This window comes from Doryrhamphus excisus, linkage group LG7, assembly GCF_037039965.1.
Source record: "Doryrhamphus excisus strain RoL-2023G ecotype Guam linkage group LG7, RoL_Dexc_Guam_v1.1, whole genome shotgun sequence".
Classification (NCBI taxonomy): Eukaryota; Metazoa; Chordata; class Actinopteri; order Syngnathiformes; family Syngnathidae; genus Doryrhamphus; species Doryrhamphus excisus.
The window spans coordinates 12077752-12094469 of NC_136363.1; the positions used below are offsets into that span (position 1 = coordinate 12077752).

Sequence of the window (16718 nt, forward strand, 5' to 3'; positions counted from 1 at the left end):
ATGCATGTAAATTCCCATTCCTGCACGGATTGGGGGGGGGGGGGGGGGGGGAAGAAGACAAGTGGACGTGTTCAGCCTTTCAGGAGCAATAACACAGTCAGAAAAACGCTAAGTTGCGTTTGGAATATTCAACACTAGCGTTTACCATTCAAAAATGCTAACGCTCCCTTCAAGTGCATTTAAATTTGAGCTTTTACCCCAAAATAGATGAGAAGCACATTCATGTGGATGATTGAAATTCAGCGGGTATCGTACCTGCGAGGCTCATCTCTCCAGCCCTGAGGCCGGATAGCGAATAAGGCCTTAGGCAGCCCCTCCAGGCCCAGTCCGGACAGCGCCGGGCCCACCGCGAACCACATGTGACTGGGACCGGCCTGCCCCGCCGCCCAGGCCGCCCGGAACACCAGCTCGGCCTCCTCCAGGGAGCAGTACAGCAAGCGGACCTGAAGAGACAGGAGTCACGACGTTTGTGTCACTGCAGAGACGCTGGAAAGCACCGCACCCGTGACTGGGATCACGCCACCGCCCATAAAGGCCACACTTTTAGTTTACTGGTGTTGCTCCTCAGGGATCCTTCCTGGAGTCTTTTATCTTTCCTCTCTGCACATTGAACAGTGGACGTTCAAACGTAGTGTGATCAAGTGTGATCAAGTGTGACCAAGTGTTCCGCACCAGGGGACGCATCAGAAGTTGGATTCTGGTTCTGATCCAGCTTCTTCTGCTCCACATTTTCCCTTGTGCTCTTCCCTGACATGATGGAGTCTACACATGATTACACTTTCCATGTTGGCTTCTTTCTTTTGCTTCCCTGGAAAAACACTACGTCTCTCCTTATGCATTATTAAAGGAAGCAAGAATTTAAATATGGGGGCGAGATTAAAAAGAAAGATGAAAAAGGGTGCAAGACATCTTGGTGGTGATGATGATGAAGAATTGAGGAAAACTCCATCCACACTTAGATACAGTCCATGTCACTATTTACTGTATTTGTTTATCCATCTCATTATCTATCAGGGGCTGCACGGTGGTCTAGTGGTTAGCCCGCAGACCTCACAGTTAGGAGACCCGAGTTCAATCCCATCCTCTGCCATCTCTGTGTGGAGTTTGCATGTTTCTCCGGTTTCCTCCCACATTCCAAAAACATGCTAGGTTAATTGGCCACTCCAAATTGTCCATAAGTATGAATGTGAGTGTGAATGGTTGTTTGTCTATATGTGCCCTGTGATTGGCTGGCCATCAGTCCAGAGTGTACCCTGTCTCCTGTAGTTATAGCCATCATCATTTCTGGTAAGTGTGCAATGTGAGCTTCGAATTTCGCAGCTTTATTCTATCATGGTTTTTAAAAACTATATTAGCCAATATTTCAGCAAATTTGACATATTTTGGGCCTAAATTGAGCATTTCCCATCATAAAACTAGAACACAAATAAAGGGCATTCAAAAGTCTTATAGACTAGACTCCCTTTATTGTCATTGCACAAAAACACAGTAGTGAAATTGCCAACGAAATGTCGTTGCCTGGCTCCCATATAATAACAGACGCAAAAGAAGATAAGTAATAATAAATAATGATAATAATAATAATGTGGATAATAAATAGATAGAATAGACACCAAATATGAACAACATAATGTAAAGTGCAGCGTTAACAATAAATTGCCCAAATAATTTAAATAATTTAAATAAATAATAATAATGTAAGTAAAGGTAGAGGGGCTTATTTGGCATTGAGCAGTCTGATGGCCAGGGGGAAGTAGCTGTCTCTGAACCTGGTCGTCCTACAGCGGATGCTGCAGAGCCTTCTCCCCGATGCCAGGCGAGAGAACTATATTAGAACTTATTTTCTAATAAGAGAATAACAGTGACTATAGGGGTGTTATATCATGTCTAGAGGGCTCTAACAATGTTCAAAACCTGATTTAGGAAGTGAAACGGGTTATCTATGCCTTAACATCAAAAATTGAATTTCACTGAATTTCACTTAACTCCGTGGAGACTGGGACTAATTTACTGCCATAAACGAGGGGTTTGTGTATAAGAGAACAAATTGGTCATATTAGGAAATATTCATCATTTAATGTGAGGAGAATAGAAAAATAAAAACATGAAAATAGGGTTGCGCGGCGGATGAGTGGTTAGCGCGCTGATCTCACAGCAAGGAGACCTGAGTTCAATCCCACCCTCGGCCATTTTTCTGTGTGGAGTTTGCATGTTCTGTACTCCGGTTTCCTCCCACATTCCAAAAACATGCTAGGTTAATTGGCCACTCCAAATTGCCCTTAGGTATGAATGTGAGTGTGAATGGTTGTTTGTCTATATGTGCCCTGTGATTGGCTGGCCACCAGGTGTACCCCGCGTCTCGCCCGAAGACAGCTGCAATAGGCTCCAGCACCTCGTGAGATAAGCGGTAGAAAATGAATGAATGAATGAATTATCTATCAGTCTGTCCATCCTTCCATTGATTTATCTGTCTCTCGTCTGTCTATCTGTCCTATTCATCCATCTATCTATTATCTGTCATTTTGTCTGTCTGTTTCTATCATCTATTACGCATCTATGCAGTAGCTATTTATCCGTCTGTATGTATCTGTGTATCATCTGTTTATCCATCCTTCAACCATCTGTGTATCAATCAGTCCATCCGTGCATCTGCCCATCAATCTACAGCATCAATCTATACCTTTCACTCGTCATGACCTCTCATCATTTGAAGGCTTTCCTAAAGGACATGTTCAAGTTTGCACCATTGAAAATTCCCCTTAGAGGAGCAGGAAGCGTACCGGAGTGTGTTATGTTAAATATTTTCTGACACTTCACATTTGCAGCCGTCATGTGCGACTGGGTGATGCAAGTGTTTCCACGACAGATTTGTACGCTGATAACATGCAAATGAAGCACCCGGGGGCGGCTCAGATTAATTATTCAACTTCTTTCTAATCTACCAGCTTGCGAGCGGATCGTTACGACGCGAGGAACGGCGCAGTTCGCCTTGAGCCGACACCACGCGGCTGCAAAGTGATCCCGGCTCGGCTCACTAGCGCGGCCGTGACGTGAAGAAAAATGTGAATGAAGTCCACTCACGTTCCATTTCTCTTGATATAACGTGTCCTTGAGGCCTTGAGGAGAGCATTTTCTCTGCTTGGATGGTTATTAAATATTTGATGAAGTTCGGAACAATAACTGCCAGCTAATAAGTTCTGACCCGCGTGGGCTGCTAGCATGGTGAAATGTATATTAAACAGACGGCTTTTCCAAGATATGAGTGTCAAGTCCGAGTGAAACAAACAGCTTGACACAAGTCATCTTTGTTGTGGACACCTCAAAGTCAAGACGAAGCCGTTAGCATGGAGCTACATGCGGCATGCTATCACGGCAAAGTATTGGATTGTTTTTCATCCACACAGAAAAAGCGTTCTGGGTGTCCTGCATCGGTATTTTTAGAATACGCCTTCCAGGGTTGGAAAAACGAAAACTTGTTGTTTCCGTGCAGACTAGCATGCTGCTTTTCAAAAACAATGATGTCACCAACCTGTTGCCGTCACGTGACCAGAAGTGAGCTTTCAAGACAAACAATAATATCTGGATATTTGGACTGACATGCATGATATTGGCCTGATATTTATATTCTCCAAAATAACTCGTAGAAGCATTCCATCTTGTTGTAAGTCTAGACAAGCCTCCCAACGTGGAGGACATTAGGAACGTTTCCATGTGGACAGGGTCTCAGACTTCCAACATCAAGGCTTCATCTGGGAAGAACAACTGGAAGAGGACGTCTCTGCTATGATAGAATGACTGCACAGAGCAATGGCGCCATTAGGCCTATTTTAGGGGAGCTTAAATGTTCTTAAGCCCCCTAAATAATTTGATATTTTTTATGGATTTTTTTGTTTTTTTTACAAAAAAAACCTGACAAATTGTGTATAATAGGGCAAAAGCAGTCTAATAAGCAAGCCAATAAGCAGGCTAATACTAGCCTACTACTACGAGTAGTAGTAATAATCAGAAGAGAAATAATGATGATAGTAATAACAATAGGCTAATTATTCATTCATTCATTTATTTTCTACCGCTTATCCTCACGAGGGTCGCGGGGGGTGCTGGAGCCTATCCCAGCTGTCTTTGGGCAAGAGGCGGGGTAGAAAGGATTGTATAATAATAAATTGTATAATCAAGATTGGAGGTAAATAAGGTTGGACTTTTATTCGAAGGCCTCAGTTGATGAAAAGATTGAAAAGCTGAGCTAAAAGCAGCACAAAAACATCCAAAAAAGATGAAGGTTGTGAAGCTTTGAGAATGGAATCATTTGGAAAAACATGCGCACGCCTCCCAAGCGTGAATGTGAGCGTGCACGTGACGCTCGTGTAAATGAACTTCTACTGGCCGTCATCTCCAGGGGGTCACCTCGGGTGGAAGCCAATTAAAGAAGTTATTAGAAGAGAATTATGAGGCTCCGAGGGCGATGCTGCTTCATTGATCCGCACCAGCGCAGGAAGTCCTCATTGTGGCCTACTCAAATTACATTGATTTGGTTTTTTTTGTTTTTTTTATCAGCTACCGCATGCAGAAGAAGGACCAGTGCCTCGGGACAAGTCCTGAACACATCATGGCTGTCTCCTCTTCTATGCATGGAGTCCAAGGTGAGCGCTTTCAACTGGTCAAGTGTCTGAGTCACAGTCACTATGTTTGTATGCACTAAAGACCACATAGTTTGATCTGTCCTTATTTTCCATATTTACATGTCATATTAAAATATTAGAACAAGAAGGAACGTCCCCAGCTAATATGAGTATATGAGTAGACTATAGGGGTGTTATTTCATGTGTGGAGGGCTCTACTTATTAACACATTCTCTGTGCTATAACTACAAAAATATTTCATTTATTAATATTGAATTCTGGGGCAGACCAGGGTTCAATTCCACCCTCGGCCATCTCTGTGTGGCGTTAGCATGTTCCCCTTGTGCATGTGTGGGTTTTCTTGGAATGTTTTTTTGGAATGTGGGAGGAAACCGGAGTCATGCTAGGTTAATTGGCCACTCCAAATTGTCCATAGGTATGAATGTGAGTGTGAATGGTTGTTTGTCTATATGTGCCCTGTGATTGGCTGGCCACCAGTCCAGGGTGTACCCTGACTCTCGCGTGAAGACAGCTGGGATAGGCTCCAGCCCCCCCCCCCCCCAGACGATAAGCAGTAGAAAATGAATGAATGAATATTGAATTCTGCTTCAGGGAAATTGACTCTATCACGGTAGGGTCTGGAGGCAGTAAACCGCGACAAGCCTGATCCCTGCCGCCCCGAACAGCCGCCCCAAATATTAGGCCCCGCTGATCTGGTCTGTCCGACCTGTTGCTGCTGTTGTAGGCTCCAGCACCCCCTGCGACCCTCATGAGAAAAAGCGGTAGAAAATGAATGAATGAATGAATTCTGGGGCTGCATGGCAGTCTGGTGGTTAGCGCACAGACCTGACAGCTAGGAGACCCGAGTTTAATTCCACCCTCGGTCATCTCTGTGTGGGGTTTGCATGTTCTCCCCGTGCATGCGTGGGTTTTCTTGGAATGTTTTTTTGGAATGTGGGAGGAAACCGGAGTCCCCGTTTCCTCCCCCATTCCAAAAACATGCTAGGTTAATTGGCCACTCCAAATTGTCCATAGGTATGAATGTGAGTGTGAATGGTTGTTTGTCTATATGTGCCCTGTGATTGGCTGGCCATCAGTCCAGGGTGTACCCTGCCTCTCGCCCTAAGACAGCTGGGATAGGCTCCAGCCCCCCCCCCCCCAAGACGATAAGCAGTAGAAAATGAATGAATGAATATTGAATTCTGCTTCAGGGAAATTGACTCTATCACGGTAGGGTCTGGAGGCAGTAAACCGCGACAAGCCTGATCCCTGCCGCCCCGAACAGCCGCCCCAAATAGTAGGCCCCGCTGATCTGGTCTGTCCGACCTGTTGCTGCTGTTGTTGCTCGTATGTCATTTGTTGTCTTTCTAATATTCTCCCTTTAATGTACAATCAATGAAGATGAATTGACAGTATTTCATATATGGGAGTATGTCAACCTCCAAAAGCAACATGAAACGTTGCAACATGAGACGAGGACTGCTTGTACTTTAAAAATATAGATTTATTTTGGATTCTGCAGCTTTAATTTGTCTCCTTGCTGGTGTAAACATGCCTCCCTTCCTCTCCTGCGAATGTAATGCTGTTAATTCTGCACCATTAGTCCTCCATGGAGACGGGCGCAGGCATAGAAAGCTTGGCCCTCGATGATTGATCGATGGAAGTGTGAACATGGAAGAGGAATGTGGTTTCCAATCACACGTTCTCCGTGTGTTAATCCGATCCTTAAGAAGTCCAACACGATCTAATTAAGATGTTTACATGCGCTTTAAAAAGCTGGTGAAATAAGTCCTTCCTCTTTCAGTGCGTAAACATAGCGAGCGCTGTGGTGCTACACGCTTGTATCAGTCATGTCCGTCCTTTAAGATGTTTGCGGTAGCTAATGTTAGCTTTCAGGGCTTTTAGTTTGCACTAAAGTTTGCTTTTTTTTCTAAATTCAGACCATCAAGACTGAGCCTCGGCTGAACAAAAAGTGTTTTATAATGAAATATGTGAATTATTCTGGGAGCCTACAATGGCGCAGCTGACTAATACAGTTGCTTTGTAAAAATAATTAAATTGAGGTTTGCAGAGGTGAAAAGTGTTTTGAATAAATTTGAATATTCCCTTATTCATCTTCTTTCATATATTGTGCGGGTTTCAACTCATTAAACAGAAGTATTTTATTAAAGATGATGGTTTTGTTGAAGACACTTCATGTGTGTTTGATCACGTGAGCGCCTTCACGTGTGTGAATGCTTGTTTGTCTATGTGCCCTGTGATTGGCGGGCCACCAGGTGTACCCCGCCTCTCGCCCAAAGACACGCCTCACCTGGGCTTCGTTGTCTTTCAGCAGCCGTTTGGTCCTCGCCCCGCCCGGGTCGTCTGTGATGTTGAGGATGACCACGCTCTTCCTCTCCCAGCCGATGAAGGAGCCGTCCGTCATGCCCTCCACCATGTCCAGGAAGTCCTCGTAACCATGGTGACGCGTGGTGACCACCGAGAAAGAGGTCCAGTCGTACTCCTCCAGAACCTCGAAGATGACCTCCAGCTGCAGCAAGGTGGAGCAGGTGAACTGCAGGTAGATGGAGCCGCTCTCCTAGTTGGGGGGGGAGGGGCACTTTAAGGTCTACATCCTTCTAAATGTGCACGTTTGTGTGTGGGAACGAGCGTTCCCGTTACCTGTGGCTCTCTTCCTAGGCTGGCCCCTCCCCCCACCGCCACCACGGGAACACCGGTCTGGGCTGAGACAAACTCCAGCATTGGGGCCAGGGGGGCACGGTTGGGGGGCGGCGGCCTCTCCTCCTCAAACACCAAACCCTGGAATTGACAGCAGCCTCGCTCTCAGTGAGATCCTGTGCAGCAAACTAAGAACTTTCTAGAATCCCGAGCAGTAGAAAGCCGTGTTCTGTGGCGAGCGGGCACGTGGTGACCTGGCGCCGGCGTTCCAGCTGAGTAAATTGACGCTAAGTGATGCTGACAGTGTCGCTGTCGCCAGGGAGCGCTTGATATGCAAATGAGCTGCACAGATGACATGCAAATGAGATCTGAGGAGGAAGATTTAATAACAAACACCTTTGTGGCGACGTCTCACTCTGCCTGGAGGATCAGAGACACCGTAGAAATGTAGAACAGGCGCGCTAACCTTGTTTGGTCACAATTAAAATGGCGTCCCTGGTGGTATTGTGTGTGTGTGTGTGTGCGCACGTCAGTTGTTACTACCTGCAGCGGCGTGGTGGCCAGCAGCTCGCACAGCTGCAGTAGGAGGCTTCCCGGGCTGCTCTCGTTCACCGCCAGGTAGATGACGTTAGCTTGGCCCGACGGCGTCATCACCGGCTCCCCGACCAGCGCCGCCAGCGAGGAGGAGGAGGAGGAGAAAGCCGCCATGGCCACCGCTCCCGCCAGCGAGGCCGTATCCATCACTCCCCTTTCACCGCCTCCTCCTGGGCCGTTTCCGAGACCGGGCCCCTGCCCCGGCCCCGACTCGCCGGCCCCCGCGCCTCCCACCGCAGCCGTCTCCGGGAGCAGGGAGGAGCCAGAGTGGACCACGGCGATGTTGACGCCACCCGAGTCCCTCTCTCTCTCCCGGGGCCGGAGCAGCAGGGGGGGCGAGGGGCGCACGGGCCCCGTGCAGGCCAGGACAGCCAACAGAAGTGAGAGGCGGGAGGCGGGCCTTGGGGCCACCATGGGGTAAAGGCGGGGCCAGTGGTCGCTGTCGGATCGGGTTTAGCAGGTGAAGCCGGGCAAGGGTTCGGAGGGAAGGTCGTGACCTCTGGTCGGGGAAGGGCAGGGGAAGAGGGAGGGGAGGGTGGTCGCTGCGTTTCACCTGATGAGGCGGGGTGACCCTGGAAAGGAGACATAGAGGAGGCCCTCTTAAAAAAACACACACAACAAAACTGACTTTGTCATGTGACATCACAAAAGCATGGAGGACATCGGAACACATGAAGAACTTCCGTATTCCAAAAGAAACATGTGGAAGAAAATCCAACATCTGGACAGAAAACATGGCGGTCCAGATAGTCGCTGTGAGTCAAAGTAAACACGAGTCACGCTACGTGTTTGTGTGCTGACTTTGGTCGGCCTTGAACACGCGCATGATGCCAAGCGGGCTGCCGGCTGCTAAGTGGCAGCAGCTGGAGGTTCTGGCGTCGTCTTGTGAGCTTCTCGGCTCAGAGGAGGAGAAGGTTGTTGTGGCGCACGATTCTTCTATAAAGTGACCCACTTTCTTTTCTTCATGTCGTCATATCAGCTCACAGGATTATTTGCTCGCTCATGACTGAACACCCGGCGCTAAGTTTGCGGCCGCTTGTGTGCGGGGAATAATTGAAAAGGTTTTCACGCTCCCAGCGAGGCTGATTAGCATGTCTTCCGACGTCGTGACAGGCCCGTGATGAATATTTACCATCATGTGACTGGAAATCCAAACATGTTTTTATCAGCAGGACTCCACATGAGTCTGAGCACACATACGTCTAACTAGCATCTTTTCATACATGCTAACATCTCCCAGCTATCATCTAAACACACAGTACATAATACATGCTTACATGAAGCTGGCCAATGCCCCTTTCTGCCACTGAAGGTGCCGATGAGTCACTTTACAGTCAACACCCAGCCTGTATAATAATATGGTAATGGTAATGGTAATGGTAATGGATTTATTTCATTTGAACATGCATCAGATTACAATTGAGTGCATCCCATAATCAGTTCACAGTTCCACATGTCCAAAAGGAGTAGGAAGAAGCAAAGCTTATTAAATCCTACCCCTCCATCTGGTACTTTTACAATCACTAACTGTTACATTTGTTCACTTCCTGCTTTCCATAATACAGTTTAAGGTTTTTTTGGGGGTTTTTTTTGTTTTTTTTAATAATGCACCACGTACCGAAGTACAAAGTGATATGAGCATCCAATGCCATAATGGGTACCATAGTAAGTGTCAATATAGTGATATATATAGCACATCATGACTGGTTCAAGGCTCTTCCTCCTTGTATTTAGCAAACATCAACTGCTTGTATTGTTTCTTGAATTGGCTCATCGTTGTGCATTGTTTGAGGTCCTTACTCAATCCATTCCATAGTTTGATTCCACATACTGAAATGCTAATACCAAACAATCATGTGTAAGCTAAGGCTCAATTAAAGCCAAAACAATTCACTTTTAAGGATAGGAGGATCCAAATATTGGCAATGATGTTGATGATTGTGTGGTTGCAGTTTAGTAATCAATTTGGGTACAGCACTATGCCGCCAATATTCACGTACTCAGCAAGTACACATGGACACTTCAAAAGTCCTGAAACTGCCTATTTCTGATATTAAACACATTAGATGTATACAGTATAGAGTATTGTACATACAAAACGTGCAGTTACACAACACAAGGCATCCTTTGGCTGGAAAATGGGCTACACGCCCCCCCCCAGATAGTGCCATCAAACCACTTTAATTATTTACATTGCAAGCGAAGAAAGAAAAAAGGACGGTAGGAAGTTTGTTACTGAAGCACTGTGATCCACAAGGATGAAGCAGCACTTGCGAGATCACCCCCCTCCCCTCCCCCCGCACCCCTCCGTGTCTTCATTATATCTAATTAGGACTTCCATGTTACTTTTTTTCTTTTTGAACTCTCAAGCCGTCGTTGCAGCTCGCCACCACGCATCCCGCTGAGAGAACCGGGATGGAGGACGAGCGCCGCACTGCGTTACAGAGACACGTGTCAAACAAAAAGCCAAAGAAAAACATCTGTTCTCCTCCCTTGCTACACTGGACACTTGATTAGGTACACCATCTGATGACATCCAATTGAAACAATATGTTTATCTTTCTGACTTATGACTATTAAAAATAGTTCAAATAAGCCATCATTTTTTTAAATGGTCCATTGAGGTGAGATTATCCATATTGTGCGAGTTTGCAAATCAAGCGCTCCTTCTTTCCCCTGCCTGTGACGTCAACTGTCTGTCATAGCTTCCCCTGAGCGCTCTAGTAAACAAAGATTTGCTTTCCAAAGAAGATATTTCACGTGTTATAATGCTAATGCTCCATAGTGAGGGTTTTTTTGGGGGGGAATCGAACCCCATCGAGCACACTGCCGTGGTATTTGAAAAGTGCAAAAGGTTTGCCAGAGACCTCCGTGGCGGCACACCGGCTGCTCGGAGCATGCGTCCGAATATAGTGCACTTTGCTGGGCCACAGCAAGTGGCTCCCTCTGCTCTACTCTGGTTCTCCTGGTAGTAGTGATGGCATTATATTTATTTTAATTCATTTTTTAATGATATGTTTATTATTATCATACAGACAGATGTTCCTAATATTTTGACATACAGCCCAAATAAACACAACAAACGCATCAACCTCCTTCCTTGGCAGCCAAACACTTTCATTACTGCTGCACAATCATGTGCACGTGAGGCGTTTAAGGAGCGTCTGTAAATCCTGGCCACAAAAACGACTCGGACTGTCAGAGACGACAAAGATTTTTTAGCGAACATGAATGTGATTTCCTTTCAGTGGTTCTCATTAAATCTTTGTGCTGCTCAGCACATCTTCCTCATCTTCACTGTGTACACACACTCCCCTCCTCTTCCTCCTCTCCTGTGGGCCATCACAATTCATTACAGGCCCAGCTGATTCATGGCCCGGTCCCACATCATCGGCCCGCACTCAGGCAGGCCCATAAATCTGCTGCAGCCCAACAACACACACACGCACACAATACAGAAGACGGAGAAAAAAATGCGCTGCATGCCTGCATCAGCATATCAAAGAAAGCAAGATAAGTGAACACAGTGCTTGTGGCGCACACACACACACACACACACACACAATTACACCCACACATCACCATCATGTCGGACCATCATTACAGCCTGCAGCATACTGAGAGCGAGCGCAACACAGCCAACTACTCCGGGCCTCATAAAATGTGTGTGTGTGTGTGTGTGAGTATGAATGAGAGCTAATGTACACAATAGAACATCTACTGTATCAGCCAACAGCGACACTCGTCTCTCTTCTACTGGACGTGAAATATGGACCCGAGTGAGAGATCATTGATGAAGAGAAGATAGTGTCGGCAGCTCGGTTCATTCATGTTTCAGCATCAATGGCGCTCGTCTTCATCAGAACCGCGGAAGACAGTTTCAATGCAACCACACTTGAAAGACCACTTGTGAGTGTTCTGGTTAACAGCTGTGTGTGTGTGTGTGTGTGTGTGTGTGTGTGTTTAATCATGGTGCAAGACATGAGGCCACTTAGGCCTGGACTCTGATGGAAACAAGTCTAATCAATGGCTACACACAAGTGCGCACACACACGCACACACTTTAATTAACCTCCCTCTCCATCTCCTATGTAGAGCTTCCTCACATGCGGAGGCAAAGATGTGCACGTATGAAAAGGAGAGAGAAATATAAATAAATATGTCTGACACCCTTTGGCGTTTATTATTCAAAGCATATTCAATTCTTCACACGGCTGTTGGCCACCAAGGCAGGAAACTGTGTTCATGCGTGTGTTGATCAAAGTGGTGTCCAAAGTGCGGCTCGGGGGCCATTTTTGGCCGGCTGCTGTTTTTTTCACGGGCTCCTGGCACAGTCTAAAAATATTGTACTAGTGGCTATTTGTCCTACAACATGAACTTAACAACCATGGTGTTACCCAATGAAATAAACCCACAAATAAACGACTAATTAACCCCAACAAAATATGATAAATAAACAAATAAATAACTAACAAGAAAATATTATCAATAATCCAAACAAGACAACAACAACAAAAAAATAAATAAAGATATGAGAAACCTAGGAACACACTACTAAATAGCTCCTACAAATATACTATGAATAAGTCAAGATAAATCGAGTGGTGCAGACCTCACAGCTAGGAGACCAGGGTTCAATTCCACCCTCGGCCATCTCTGTGTGGAGTTTGCATGTTCTCCCCGTGCTTGCGTGGGTTTTCTCCGGGTACTCCGGTTTCCTCCCACATTCCAAAAACATGCTAGGTTAATTAGCCACTCCAAATTGTCCATAGGTATGAATGTGAGTGTGAATGGTTGTTTGTCTATATGTGCCCTGTGATTGGCTGGCCACCAGTCCAGGGTGTACCCCGCCTCTCGCCCGAAGACAGCTGGGATAGGCTCCAGAACCCCCCGCGACACTCGTGAGGAAAAGCGGTAGAAAATGAATGGAAAAATCTGCAGTAATTTTACTAAAATAAAATCAAAATATTAAGAGGAAGAAGTTGTAATCTAAGAAGAAAAAGTTATAATTTATGAGACTAGTGTTTTTTTCTAGTATTTTTCTAGTATCTAGTATTTCAACTTCATACTACAAAACATTCCATTACTTTATTTTATTTTTAAAATGACCTTATTTTTTCCGTAAGAGACAGTAAGAGAGGGCACATTAGAGTGTGTGTTTTATCATGTTAAACATTGACAACCGCACACACAGGAAATGACATCACCCCGCCAGTGCCTCTGTTTAAAGACGGCAGCATGACAAGGAGGAGCATCGCTAATGTTTCGGCTGGTGTCCTTGGGACACGCTGCAGCTTGTGTTAAACACCGTTTAGCTGCAGGTAACCATGGCGACGCAGCCTCCAGACACACAGCCCTTAATTGACTACGGATGACAACGTGTATACTTGTCACGTTAGCAACTTGCTAACGTTCCTCCACGACTTGTTCAATTCAAACTAACAACGAAGAAGAAGATGATGGAGAAGACGTCGCTAGCAACGGGGCCATGTTCTTCCCTCGTCGTGTGCCAGCATGATGGCTGCCATGTTGTCCTGTGCTGGCCTCAAACACGGAAGTCAGGTTGTCACATTCCTGGCAAATTCATGAGGATGCCAGGTAGAAGGTTCCAAAAGGTTCTATAACGGGGGACACTGGAGCCAGTCTTTAAAGATGAGACCATTTCTTCTCTGGTGGTGGTCTTCAATAGCTGAGAGAACACTTTGTTCGTCCACAGGGGGTAAGACGCAGGCTTTTTATTTCCATATAAAACCTTTTTCAGGGGTGGACGGGGCTTTAGGTCCGTCTGGGACACAGGGAGATGTTGAAGTGGTGAAGACGTGATGGAGATAAATGAATTCTCTTCAAGTTGAAAGAGAGATCCATTTGTCACTTGCAGCTCTTAGCAGACAAGCGGCGTGTCGCTAACGGACAAGTGGAGCGTTTACAACAATGGTCCGTTGTTTAAGACTTCTTTGGAACAGGAAGCGGATCGTTGAGACAGGAGCAGGCAATTGGCGCACTTCCGTACTTACTCTTAGTCTTCCGAGTGCATAAGTAGAACGTTCAGAAGGAGAAGTACGGCCTGCACGGCCCAACGGTCTGGACTCAGATGTTGGACTCACCACTGTCATACTAACTGGAAATAATGGAGGCTGAGGAGGAACCAGTAGTGGTGGAAAGCAGGGCAAACAGGAAGAAGAAAAGGCGGGTAAATAAAGCTAGCAGCTTTTACGCTAAGTGTGCAACAACAGAAGAGTAAAACCTCACTAGGTGACTAGTGTAGACTCCTACATATCATCATATATTAGTGTAGACTCCTACATATCATCAGTATACCAGTGTAGACTCCTACATATCATCAGTATACCAGTGTAGACTCCTACATATCATCAGTATACCAGTGTAGACTCCTACATATCATCATATATTAGTGTAGACTCCTACATATCATCAGTATACCAGTGTAGACTCCTACATATCATCAGTATACCAGTGTAGACTCCTACATAACATCAGTATATTAGTGTAGACTCCTACATATCATCAGTATACCAGTGTAGACTCCTACATATCATCGGTATATTAGTGTATCAATGTAGACTCCTACATATAATCAGTATATTAGTGTAGACTCCTACATATCATCAGTATACCAGTGAAGACTCCTACATATCATCAGTATATTAGTGTAGACTCCTACATATCATCAGTATATTAGTGTAGACTCCTACATATCATCAGTATACCAGTGTAGACTCCTACATATCATCAGTATATTAGTGTAGACTCCTACATATCATCAGAATATTAGTGTAGACTCCTACATATCATCAGTATACCAGTGTAGACTCCTACATATCATCAGTATATTGGTGTAGACTCCTACATGTCATCAGTATATTAGTGTAGACTCCTACATATCATCAATATATTAGTGTAGACTCCTACATATCATCAGTATATTAGTGTAGACTGCTACATATCATCAGTATATTAGTGTACCAGTGTAGACTCCTACATATCATCAGTATATTGGTGTAGACTCCTACATATCATCAATATATTAGTGTAGACTTCTACATATCATCAGTATATTAGTGTAGACTCCTACATATCATCAGTATATTAGTGTAGACTCCTACATATCATCAGTATACCAGTATAGACTCCTACATATCATCAGTATGCCAGTGTAGACTCCTACATATCATCAGTATATTAGTGTAGACTCCTACATATCATCAGTATATTAGTGTAGACTCCTACATATCATCAGTATATTAGTGTAGACTCCTACATATCATCAGTATACCAGTGTAGACCCCTACATATCATCAGTATATTAGTGTAGACTCCTACATATCATCAGAATATTAGTGTAGACTCCTACATATCATCAGTATATTAGTGTAGACTCCTACATATCATCAGTATATTAGTGTAGACTCCTACATATCATCAATATATTAGTGTAGACTCCTACAAATCATCAGTATATTAGTGTAGACTCCGACATATCATCAGTATACCAGTGTAGACTCCTACATATCATCAGTATGCCAGTGTAGACTCCTACATATCATCAGTATACCAGTGTAGACTCCTACATATCATCAGTATATTAGTGTAGACTCCGACATATCATCAGTATACCAGTGTAGACTCCTACATATCATCAGTATATTAGTGTAGACTCCTACATATCATCAGTATATTAGTGTAGACTCCTACATATCATCAGTATACCAGTGTAGACTCCTACATATCATCAGTATATTAGTGTAGACTGCTACATATCATCAGTATATTAGTGTACCAGTGTAGACTCCTACATATCATCAGTATATTAGTGTAGACTCCTACATATCATCAGTATATTAGTGTACACTCCTACATATCATCAGTATATTAGTGTAGACTCCTACATATCATCAGTATACCAGTGTAGACTCCTACATATCATCAGTATATTAGTGTAGACTCCTACATATCATCAGAATATTAGTGTAGACTCCTACATATCATCAGTATACCAGTGTAGACTCCTACATATCATCAGTATATTGGTGTAGACTCCTACATGTCATCAGTATATTAGTGTAGACTCCTACATATCATCAATATATTAGTGTAGACTCCTACATATCATCAGTATATTAGTGTAGACTGCTACATATCATCCTTATATTAGTGTACCAGTGTAGACTCCTACATATCATCAGTATATTGGTGTAGACTCCTACATATCATCAATATATTAGTGTAGACTTCTACATATCATCAGTATATTAGTGTAGACTCCTACATATCATCAGTATATTAGTGTAGACTCCTACATATCATCAGTATACCAGTATAGACTCCTACATATCATCAGTATGCCAGTGTAGACTCCTACATATCATCAGTATATTAGTGTAGACTCCTACATATCATCAGTATATTAGTGTAGACTCCTACATATCATCAGTATATTAGTGTAGACTCCTACATATCATCAGTATACCAGTGTAGACCCCTACATATCATCAGTATATTAGTGTAGACTCCTACATATCATCAGAATATTAGTGTAGACTCCTACATATCATCAGTATATTAGTGTAGACTCCTACATATCATCAGTATATTAGTGTAGACTCCTACATATCATCAATATATTAGTGTAGACTCCTACAAATCATCAGTATATTAGTGTAGACTCCGACATATCATCAGTATACCAGTGTAGACTCCTACATATCATCAGTATGCCAGTGTAGACTCCTACATATCATCAGTATACCAGTGTAGACTCCTACATATCATCAGTATATTAGTGTAGACTCCGACATATCATCAGTATACCAGTGTAGACTCCTACAT

General features: G+C 44.3%; 1 protein-coding gene across 4 annotated transcripts in view; it reads right to left on the minus strand.

Annotated features, from left to right (window-relative positions):
• The window catches only part of grin2da (glutamate receptor, ionotropic, N-methyl D-aspartate 2D, a), a 99916-nt gene that overhangs the window by 42524 nt on the left and 40674 nt on the right, over nucleotides 1-16718 (minus strand). For 3 of the 4 annotated variants that reach the window (XM_058047670.2, XM_058047668.2, XM_058047669.2), the window contains 4 exons: nucleotides 7821-8443; nucleotides 7281-7418; nucleotides 6931-7197; nucleotides 256-443 (listed from right to left, as the gene is read on the minus strand). In XM_058047670.2, the coding sequence (XP_057903653.2) occupies nucleotides 256-443; nucleotides 6931-7197; nucleotides 7281-7418; nucleotides 7821-8285 (1058 nt within the window). In that variant the 5' untranslated portion in view covers nucleotides 8286-8443. Of the gene's footprint in view, nucleotides 1-255; nucleotides 444-6930; nucleotides 7198-7280; nucleotides 7419-7820; nucleotides 8444-16718 lie in introns of those variants that run through there. The other variant, XM_058047671.2, reaches the window with a different exon arrangement.